This window comes from Diuraphis noxia, unplaced genomic scaffold (genome assembly GCF_037042655.1).
Source record: "Diuraphis noxia isolate RWA-SAM2 unplaced genomic scaffold, SU_Dnox_SAM2 contig0005, whole genome shotgun sequence".
Taxonomy (NCBI): Eukaryota; Metazoa; Arthropoda; class Insecta; order Hemiptera; family Aphididae; genus Diuraphis; species Diuraphis noxia.
Window position 1 is genome coordinate 43,694,828 of NW_028301715.1, and position 12,147 is coordinate 43,706,974.

The 12,147-nt window shown below is 27.6% G+C and overlaps 1 protein-coding gene across 1 annotated transcript; it reads right to left on the reverse strand.

The window, feature by feature from the left end:
* Nucleotides 1-47: 47 nt before the first annotated feature.
* On the reverse strand, nucleotides 48-7,861 carry LOC107164436 (uncharacterized). The gene is made up of 3 exons (XM_015512268.2): nucleotides 7,587-7,861; nucleotides 1,486-4,231; nucleotides 48-1,413 (listed from the first exon to the last, which is right to left on the reverse strand). The coding sequence occupies exons 2-3, from the start codon at nucleotides 4,223-4,225 to the stop codon at nucleotides 440-442; spliced, it is 3,714 nt and encodes a 1,237-aa protein (XP_015367754.2). The 5' UTR covers nucleotides 4,226-4,231; nucleotides 7,587-7,861; the 3' UTR covers nucleotides 48-439.
* Nucleotides 7,862-12,147: the final 4,286 nt, after the last annotated feature.

The window sequence follows — 12,147 nt, forward strand, 5'->3', positions numbered from 1 at the left end:
TATACTATTATGCTTTTGGTTGTTGAAAAAACGTCAACACAATGTAATTTAACATAATAAATAGTTTATTTTGTACACAGTTTGAATTATTGTTATTTAATACTTAGGTGTTACAAAATGAAGTCAAAATATGACAATTTACCTTTTAGGTGAAATATATTAAACATGCTTAACTATTATTATACTATTAACTATATTAACTATCTATACTAATACATCACAATAATTTGTTATTTAACTTAGTCTATGGTTCTAATTAAGAAAATTAAAGGAAGAAAAAACATAATATACGTTTAATTATTGAACCTATGTCAAAACAACAGATTGATTTCTTGTCATTATATTTATATTGTTATTTACCTTACTAAATATTTTAAACTTAATAATGAATTTATATATATATATATTTATTTTAAATTTTAACAATACCAAAAAGTATTTAAATTTTTTCAACAGGATTTTTTTCCCATTCTATAAGATCATCATCATCTTCATTAACTACATTTTGTGCTTCTAAATTTTCTTCACTGTCCACAAAACATTTGCCACAGTAGTACTTGACATTGCGTACAGTGTGAATGAAATTTTCCATATCCAATTCACTCATAAAGTCATCAGGTACAGCATTCATAATAGATTCAGCTTCAGCTGTGTTCCGGCGTTTAGTCATACCCATGTTTTCAATAACAAACTGATAACAGTTTGGTAGTTCTTGGTTTTTACTACCGCATTCTTTCAAATGCTCTTGCCAATCCAACATATTGATTCCTGCCCACCATAAGCCAATGTCACCATCAACAAACTCAAATGGATTTTCACAATTCGCTTCTTCGTCCTCGTACAAACTTTCTTTTATTAAAGGGCCAATAAGCCAAAATCCTTGAACCATGAGCCGTCTAATTTTATCATCAAATCTGGACATGCAGTCTCTAGTGACAAAATTTACAGACAATGATGGTATTATTTCATAACCTTTAGCCTCACTAATGAGCGCCAAAAGAACCATGAAACGAGGTGTAGTTAAATGCTTAGGCCTTGGTTGCAGACTAAGCGTAATATTGGCTTTGTTGTGCGGTTGATGTTTACCCTCAATAGATTTCCAAAACCATGAAGTTTCATTTGTCGTAGTTGTTTCGTTGGAACCAATAATTGACGTTAAGAATTCTTTATTCAAATTACTTGCTTGGAAAACTTCATAGGTACTTAGGTATTCTGTAGATGGAGTTAAGTCATCATCAGTAGTACGGACAGAAATGTCTAACCACGATAGGGATGATGATGTAGATAATTTTACTGAATCTGAAGAAAATAATCCATTTGGATAAAACGAACAATCCTTCATCATCTTGATGTAACGACAAAATTCATTTCCATCAAAATCTTCAGGGTTGTAATTAATTTCAGTAGTTGGATCTAAAAATTAAATAATAAAACATATAAATAATTTAAAAAAAATAAATTATATGAAATAAAAATAATATTTACCTGATTGAGATTCTGATCTGTTACTATAATTCCTCTTCTTCTGTTTTTTGTTTCTCCTTCTTTTGCCAGATAAATCTTTTGGTTTAAGTTCTGGAAATTCTTTTTCAGTCACTTCAACAAATACTGATGAACGCCTCTCATCATCATATTCCAAACAGTCATCAACCATTTCAAAATCATAGTCAAAATAATATTCACTATCTTTGGGTGATCCCGAAACGGCTTCCGAATAAGATTTACGACTAAGAAGACTTTCGTCATCTGTACTAATAGATAATGAACCTTCTGACCTTTCAATTGATTTTGGCATAAATTGATGCATGAAATTTTCAGTACTATCAGCACTATCAAAATTATTAATTGATAAATTGTCTGTGAATATAAATACATCATCCGTACATTTGTTTTGTTCTGCGCCACAGCTTTCATTTTTGATTACTTCCTTTTGAATAGGTTGTTCATTATCAGAAATTTCATCTTGACTTGAATCGGTTTCAAATGGCACGTCTCCTAGAACTAATTTGTCATTCATGGGTTCAAAATGATCTTCTATATCTATGATGCACGACTGTGTTTCGTCCAACTGCTGCTCTGAAGTTATATTTTCATTTGTTACATTAAAATGGTTTTCATTAAAAGCAATCATACAATTATTAGTGGAGTTAGAAATGCTATTTAATTGTGGTACACATTCATCTTTCTTCACAACTTCAAAGTCTGATTCAATACTAACGTCTTCTTGTTTTTGGTCATTGAGTGACGGAATTATTAAAGGTTCTATTGAGTCCTCTTCAATAGTTTCTAAACTATGTTCATGGATTTCTGGTGACAGACTGACATTTTCAGTATCCACTAAGTTTGAAGGTGCACTTTCTTCATTGACCAAATCATTAGCCAAACATAGGCCATCATCAATGTTTTCAACCGCTTTGGTAAATTCTAATTTCTTAAGTTCTGACGAATCATGATCTGGTATTTGAGTGATTGTGGATTCAATTTCCTCTTTCAAAACATTTTCAACTGCATTTTCTAATACAAAATCAAACTGTAGAGTTTCTGGTTGGTTCAAAACCAGATTGGAAGGTAATTCAGTTATTCCTGGAATTTCAATAGTTTTTCTAATGGGTTGCCCACCACGAATACCTTTAGCTTTTGGTTCTTCAGTTTTCTTAATTATTTGTGAAGGACTTTTAGTAACTACTTTAGTGGATCTAGGAGTCATTGGAGACTTCAGAGATGTTCTCGAAGACAAACTTTCAGTTGAAACTGAATTAAGTTTAGAAGATGAAAGTGATCTGCTTTTAGATGGTCCAGGGCTTAATATCAATTTGGTTGGTACCATTTTTTTTACTGCCGGTGATAAAGGTGGTCTGACCAACGATAATGAAGGAGATTTTGTATTCATTGTTGGTGATTGTGGAGTTTTAGCTTTTGAAGCTAGAGACAATGATGTTTTTACAATTGGCGATGATGGGGATTTTGTCATTGATGACAGTGGAGTTCTTACTGTAGGTGATGATGGAATTTTTACCACTGCTAACGGCTTTGTTTTGGCTACCGGTGACTTAGGAACCAAGTTCTTAGTAACTGATGATGACGACAATGGAGTAACAGTGGCTTTCAATGTTGAAGTTTTTGACACTGCTAAAGTAGAAGACTTTATTGCCGGAGATGACTTTGTGGATAGTAATGATAAAGTACTGGATTCTTTTTTAACAATAGCTTTTGAAGAAGTTGGATTAGATTTAGAAATTTCATTGGATTTATTCATGGACTTTAAAGAAGATATTTTTGCAGTGCTAGATGGTTCTTTGGTTAATAATTTTGAAGGAGAAGTAGGCGTCTTCAAAGACATTGATTTCATGCTAGAAGCAGATGGAGTTTTTGATATCATTGAAGGTATGTTTAAGGGAATAATCGGACTTTTAACACCTGCAGAACTCTTAACAGATAGTATAGCTGCTTTTTTAACTGGAGTAGTAGATTTTCCAACAGTTGCTTGTTCCTTTGATTTTAATGATGAAGTGCTAACTTTAATTACTGTAGATGTTACAGGCTTTGCTGCTAGAGTTGAATGATTGGTGAGCCCTGTTGGTGATTTTGGCACTGCAGAATTAGTTGTAGTCGTTTTAGATATTACTGATGTCTGGGGAGATTTAGCAACTGGCAAAGACAAAGCTAATGATTTTGGTGTTAAAGTTGATTTTACTTGAGGAGATTTAGTTAGCGGTGAAGTAACAGATTTAGTAATTGATGGTGATCTAACTATCCCGGTTGGAACCAAAGTTGATTTAGAAACGGAAGGTTTGGTCGCAATTGGGGACTTGGTCAAAGTTTGAGATTTTATCGATGATATTGTTGGAGTTTTAGGAGATTGCAATCCTTTGGCGTCCATTACTTTGATAGTGAGTGGAGGAGGTTTAGTCACAGATTTTGTCACTCCTTTGACAGCAGCAGAAGCTAATGATTTTTCTGATCCTAATTTAGCATCAATGACAGATTTAACAGTAGAACTTTTCAAAGGAACAGAAGGTTTTTTCACAGTAGATCCAACATTGACCTTTTCAGGAGCTTTAGTAGCCAGTGGTGCTTTTGAAGATCCAGGTAATATCGTTTTTGCAGGAAGATTTAGAGGAGACCCTGGTGATCTAGGAGATCCTGGTGATAAAGTCTTTGATCCTGATCCAGTTTTGGAGATTGTAAGAGGTCCAGTTTTTTTTACAGCAGTAGGAAAAGTCATGATGTTCTGTAATAAAAATATTTTATGTTAATTATTTGATTTAATTTTAATATATAAAATACTTACAAACAAATTTAATTTTGCTAAATATTTAAAATTAAATATAATCTACCAATGTTATGGACATAACTTTTTGATTAACAAATTTAAAATGTTGTAAATAAAATCAATGATTTATTTTTACATGATAACTAAGAAGTTATTAAAAAATGTTTTAATAAAAATAATATTGAGTACCCATTAAATTCATGGAATTTGATTTTCATAATAAGCACATAATATAACGGTAAAGGGAAAAAATAATATAAATAATACTAATGAAGTAAAAGTAAAATATATTATCAACAAGTAATATTTAATCTAGTTTTTATTATACCCAGACGACTTACAAATTATATAAAGTTAAGAGGACGTCACACTTGCATGTGTCGTTTTTGTCTTACAACTACAAATGTGTAACATAACAAATTTTACACTCGACAGATCACGTTTATCTCAGTTAGTTTAAGATTTAAGGCCATTCTTACAATGTCCAGTTAAAGTTAACAGAAACTTAACCAGTGGAATTCTGATGTAATAATAATGTTTTTTAAATTTAATTTTCAATGAATTGATAATTGTAATGAATCTTAGAGGAATATCTTTAAGATATGTATCTTAAAATATTCATTACTCGCTTTAAATTAAAATACAATAAAAAGCCTATGCTATATTACGCACTTGTAAAAGACAGAGACAACACATGCGAGTATATCTTCTTAAAGTGGTCACTAATGGCAATGTGGGTACATATCAGTTATTGTCACTAATAATAACTTATATCACCCACTATATGATTTTACAGTATCTAAGGTAAATTCTGTTGTTACAACTATGGATGGTTTAAAACAGGGGTGTCCAACTCACGGCCCATTGTAAATTTTGATGCAGCCCTCACTTCAATTTAAAAACTATGAATTAATTGTAGATAATATATTAATATTACGAGAACAAATTTATTTTAAGAATATAAAATTATAAAATATCAAATAAACTGTAAAGACCAATGCACACGTTTATTATAAATAAATATATTTTTCTGTGTACTTATAATTAAATATTAATACTTGTAAAAATATTTCTGCTATTATTTGATATAGTAAAATTATGAAAAAAATTATTGTTGTATTATAGAATATAATTGAATCATTAATTTTGAATGTATTATTATTTAAAAAAAAATATGTGTCCCACAACAACTTTTACCTAAATGATGTGGCCCAGTCTTCACAAAAGGTTGGACACCCCAGGTTTAAAAGGTCACTGGTTAACTGTTGCATTATTTAATTTTAAGTGGTTTTATGATTTACTACACTAAATAATATAAATAAGTCTGTCCATCAAAACATTAAGTGTAAAACATAATCAAATAATCATCCAACACATGTACATGTATTTTACATTCTAAAGCATTTGTTTCAAAAGTATGATTTGGATTCATGACTTATATATTTGTCAAGGTACTTGTCTTTCCAATAAAATACAATGGGTTAATACCCTATAAAAAATTAATAGAAATTTTTCTTTTCATGATGAGTCTCAGATTCTTAAGATGAAAATGTGGGTTACAGGTAATGCGGTTTGTTGACAATGATACTTAACATTAAAATGTTTTAGGTTTAGTTGGGGGAAACCTACTTATTTTATTTTGACTAGATTACAAAATTATCTAAAAATAATGTAACTGAATGTTTATCTATGAAAGTCAAGATATAAGAAATTAGTTACCTAACTGGAAAATTTGTATATAGATGAGGAATTTAACTGACAAGTATCAACATTTGTCATATTATTTTATTTTTCACACAAGTGTCATAAATAATATATTTTAATATATGAGAACCAACCTCAGTAATATTGGCAAAAACAAATTAATATATATTAATAATTATTATTAGGAAAAGTTTATATTCTAAGTACTAAGAGTAGAACTTAAATGCATTCAAAAATATTATTTTCTCTAATTTTTATATGTTATAATATTATAATATTATATTTTTATAAATTTCATGTAGGTCATAATTTTTAGTTCTAAGAACACGTTGATGAATACATGTCACATCAAAATTATAGTTATTTAATTAATAACAATCTATTTCAATTCCTATAGTGGAGTTTGAAATCAAATGTCACTGATCACAGCATACTGGAAGACAGTTTTTGTCAGAGGTAATTGTATTAGATCGCGATAAATGTGGAATATTAAAAATGATTATATATAATAAAGGATGCTTCTTATTTGAACAACTGATTTGAGTAGAAACCGTCTATGATCGAGTCGTATATGATTTTAAACCCACTCTAGTTTCATATGGGTCAATATTTTTAAAATAATAGATATTTAATAATTATCTAATTAATGAAATATAGGGTACTTTTCTGTTATTCTTACTACCGCTCGATGCCGCGACTACCGCTCGAGCGTAGAGATAAAAGAAAGTACCAAATATAATTTAAATAGGTATATTAACTACCTAGTTATAATGAATTATTTAAATTATATTATTTCTTAAAATTAAAAAATTAAAATGTCATTGGAATACTATTAATTATTAATGGTAAATAACCTATAAATATTAAATTAAAATTTTTATGGTAATTTTTTTAAAACTTTTTATCCTACTTCTACTTTATTTTTAGGTATAACTTAAATAGAACAGCCATAATATTATAGTCTATTATATCATATCCATATTAACTACCTACTAAATTTATGAACTACAAGATAAAATAATTAATTTAATTAATTAAAATATATTCATTCTTATTTTGATCAATATGTTTGCAATTATTATTACATACAATTCATATATAATTAGGGATTGGATTCCACACAAAATAATTGTAAAATTAAAATTGTTTGCCTATCGAAAATATTTTACAAATAAAATCAAACAAAATTTAAAATAGAATAAAAATACATTTAAAAAAAAAACCAATGTATATGTTAAATTCTATAAAAATATAATAGGTAATTATTACTAATAAATAAAACATTAAATTAATTAAAATGTATATATGTGAACTAGGTAACAGAAAAGACATCATCATTAAAAATATTATTATTAATTGAGTTCTACTTATATAATACCACGAAATCGTATTATACAATAATATAATATACCAATATAAGCATGTAATTATTAAGAATAATCTATATAGCGTTTCAAAAAAAAAGCACTTATAGGTAGGTACCTATAAAATATTAATACCGATACAAAAAATAATTTTCTAAAATCGAGTGAATACCTAAATATATTGTTTACTATTTATTGTACTTCACTACTTTTTTTTTTTGTTTAGTAAAATAATATATACTGACCTGTTGATGAGTAGTGTTGAAGTCGGGAAAATAAAATGTGTGGTCTACTGCAGGTAGAAACCCTGAAGGCTACGGCCTACGACTTGACACGTGTAAAATCTCAGCAAGATAATTTTTTTATTAAATAAAAGTTTTAATTTAAAATGAAAATGCTTGAATAACGTTCTTTTGTTTTGATCAAATTGAAAATTTGAAGAAATAAGCAAAGAAGAAGGAAGAGGAAAGAGCCAGAAGGCAGAAATACAACTGAGCGGCGAGCGGGCAGCAGCGGACACAGTAAAAACAGCCGAAGCCGATGGATGTCTTGCAATTTAATCGCTAACCGAGTATTAATGTATTATTACTAAATTTATCTATACAGGTGGTATTCCCTGCGTGAAACTTCCAGTCGTATATATAATCGTGATCATATTGAATATACCTGTCCTATTGATTAGATAAAATATCACGGAGTAAAAATCGATAACCAATTTAATGAACTTGGTAATTTATTGTAGCTGCAAAAATAATATCTCAATATTCCATTGTAGAGAAAAATATTTCTTATGAAATATCATAATATTATATAATACATGGCACATCAATCATCATGATTATGTACAAATTGTGAAGATCTTGGAACGTCTTAGTGACTCTTTGTCTAAGTGAAGAAATCTTTGAATTTGGGAAGACTAAATGCCTACGTTTAAATCTAATTTATCTTGTCATTCGGAAACTGTTACGATTTAAAAAAAACATCAGTGGTCCAAAAAATGATATTTTGTAAAATAATATCATAATCCCGTGGATTAATATAGAAGTAATATAAACATTTTCGGCCTTTGTTATGTTAAAATCGTCATCGGTTGCCGAGTTCAAAGATAAACTCGATGGGAAGAAACTAAAAAATATTAACAATATTTCATGCTGTACAGAATTATTGTTTTAAATTCATATTAGTTGTTGTTACTTTATTGGACTTTGAATTCAATTCGTAAATATTAAATAAATTTGACAAACATTTAAGCTTGTATGGAAATATAATCGTAATTTATCAACTCGTGGAATATTATTACAATATTTATCACCATAATATGTATGTTGATTAAATATGTATATATATTATATTCGATAGATTGTATTGAATTTACAAATAATGCTTCGATTTACGATTTTCTAATTTTTTTTTTTTGCCGGGAAATTGAACTCAGTTGATACTTCAGGAGGTAAAAACTAAAATTCCCGGTAGTTTTAAAAAGCGCCAGGAAAAACAAAAAAAAAAAATTAAGGAAAGCGTGAACTTTACGGAAAATCGATTTTTGACAAACCCAATTTTGGTTGTTAGTATATGAGTGTAACTCTAAAAAAAAAATTACCGAAGATACATGAACTTTCTCTGCATTTTAAAATGTTCATAATATTTAAACTTATGTTGAGCTATTTATGAGGATTAATTTTTTTTAATAATGCAAATAAAATGTTTCACTTTACCAATAAACTTTAAAATGCAATATAAAATTTTTGTAAGTTGTTAATAGTGGAAATAAAAAAAGTTGAGCGTAATTTCTCAATATGTATTTAAGAATGTCTGAAATTAGATTTTTAACAAAATGAGTCAAAAAAATTACGAAAATTGACAAATTATTGAGTTGGAAATTCAAAAAAAAAAAATGTTCTATTTACATCTATGATTTGAAAACTTATTTAATACAAGATTACTCATAAGTTTGTCTACCTATAACAAAAAAAAATAAATAGGTATCTACCGGAAAGTTAAATTACATTATTATAAACATTGGATATTCACTCGATTTTTCACTAAACGAATTTATTATTTTATTGTATTCAAAAACAAATAACCGTAGATACTTGAAATAATTATAATAATTTATATTTATATCTATGACCTATTATAATATTAAAATATGTCGCCGAGGGTTTGTTCTTTATAATAAAAAAAATATTAAAATGGTTTTTTTTTTTTTATTATAATATCATACGATGTTTCAACACACATGGTGCTATTACAAGTAATTATTCTAAAATGGTTATAAATTTATAATATATTTAGTTTTATTATTTAATCTGTATACAAACAATAACACAAATACTATTGGGCATTAATAATTAATATAAACAGGCATTATTGTATATAAACAATATACGGTTTAATATTGACACATTATTACACAGGTATTATAGTAGATATTATATATTATGTTTATTCTTCGAATCAGTTACCAAAATTAGCATACTAAATTCTTAATTAGTATAAAATATTATTAGAATGCATTTCGAAACTTGTAATTTTAATACTCGGGGTTATCTAAGTTTTATAATGGGAATATTATGTTATTCTCAACTTAAAAAGTTAAACTCTTCAAACTATGAAATAATTTTGTTTATTTAAAAAACAAAACTATTTTTCTAATTTCTACTTAGAATATTACGGGTTCTATCAGCTCCTACCTGATTATGCAGTAAACATGCATACCTTTTACATCTATAAATCTATGGGAAAGTCGAATTGCAAGTAGCAATAATATCTGTATAAGCTTTCAAATAATTCCAATTTTGGAACGATGTATAGGAACCTAGATTATTAATTTTTAATGATTGATTAAGAAAATAAGAAATTAGGCAGTAAAAATTTAAAAATTGACGTTATTAGTAAGTACCTATCTACCAAATACTAATCTTAATTATTAGATAACATTGAATCATTAAATATAATTGAGAAGGTAGAAACACAGAATATAATGTAACACCATATTCCCCGATAAATAGGTATATAGTCGTATTATATAGATTGATAATCAGGTTTTGTAAGGGCGGCATTATATATTTTATGGGTATCGGCAATTAAATTGATTATATTCTTCTTATCGACGTGTAAGATATTAACTTGTATAGTTGTATAAGATATTTTTATTGTTAGTGTAGCACGTCTTGTTCTTGACTTTTGACTCAAAATTTGTATTTCGTAAGTTTTTGTACCTACCCTTTATAGCCATTTGATTATTGAATATGGGTAATAAAATATTTAATAAGTAATTAACATTAATGTGGGTAAAATGTGAATTACTTATTTAATTTGTTGAGTTAATTTAAATGGTAAAACTTTCAAATTGAGTAAAGCAATAAGAAAATTATAAGTGATATAAGAATATGTAATTTTTTTGGTTTTTATCATGTTTTACTGCCATGATTTTAAATTGTATCTAAATTTGAAAATTTAGAGATGTCAATTTTTATTTTCCAGTTAGGTATAAATATTATTTGGAAAAAAAAGAAATATTGTATTTTACGCATGATATTATTTTTAACAATTTTAATTTATTTTTAACAAAATTCATAAATTATTTTATCCTAGAAATTCATAAAAAATGCTCCTTTTATATCTAAGATTTGAAAATTTAATACATGGCTCCTATCATATTATTACAATAGCAATTGAAAAATAAAAGAAATGCGTAGTCACAATTTTTTTTTACAAGCATATTCAAAGTTTGAATTTTGACTAAATACGTAAAAATTACGGCAATGTTCAAATTATTTTATGCTAGAAATTCATAAAAATTTTTATTTTAAATCTAAGATTTGAAAATTTTTCATAATCTATAATATATCCTAGATAGATAAACCGTCTTCGCTCAGAATCGTTTTTCGTATACAATGATATACCTAGTGCTAGTATCATTGGATTCAAATTTAATTCCATCCATTACAGCAACCCACTTGTAACCTACTGTACAGCAGAGCGACATCCACGACCTGCCCGCTTTTTTTTCAATATTAAACGACACGATATATGTTTTCAGTTTGTATTAGTACACGAATTTCCGAAGTAGAATATTATTTGGAGTGCTTCAATCTACTATTATCAATTTTCGGACAAGTAATTCATTAGGTAATAAAAGCATTTGAAATATTGATTAGCGGTGCCTCAATCCACCTCTTGGGTGTAGTCGTGTAATCATAGTCTAAAGAATAAAGATTGTTGATTAATAAAATAAATTGTGACAATTGTATATAACATTTTACGGTGGCCAACATACCTGTGGCCTGTTCCACTCCACTCGCCTCATAACTCACACTGATAACATTTAAATGTTAATTAAACGTTAATTAACGTCGTTTATTAAAAATCTATTTATAGTTACTTAATATAGGTATTTATTTTTTATTATTTATATTTTAAAATTTAAACATTGCCGAGGCGTTGTGTGATGACGCTGAATTAGTGAGATGAGTAGTTTTAAGTTTAGTTAACGGCTAACGGTTAACACTATAAAAACACAACTATACGGTAAAAGTTTAAAACTTTCTGTCGACGAATGATACTTGAAACAGTTGTAAGTGATCATGATATTATCAAATACCTAGAAGATTTAAATCAAACTTATCTAAAATGCCTGATAAATTATAATTTAATTAATTGCATAATGCATACAAATCTAAGTGTTTAATCTTAGATAATCAAGAGGAATACTTGAGACATTTTCATCACGTTTATATGATCAATTTTGAATGGGTAAATGTTAATGGACTGAATTCCATAAATATTAGTTATGTCGCTAAA

Bases quoted from the DNA above. Each gene is read 5' to 3' on its own strand.
- LOC107164436 (XM_015512268.2), bottom strand. From the start codon at position 4,225: ATGACTTTTCCTACTGCTGTAAAAAAAACTGGACCTCTTACAATCTCC. The intron at 1,414-1,485 runs GTAAATATTATT...TTTAATTTTTAG, and splicing joins CAGATCAGAATCTCAATCAG to ATCCAACTACTGAAATTAAT.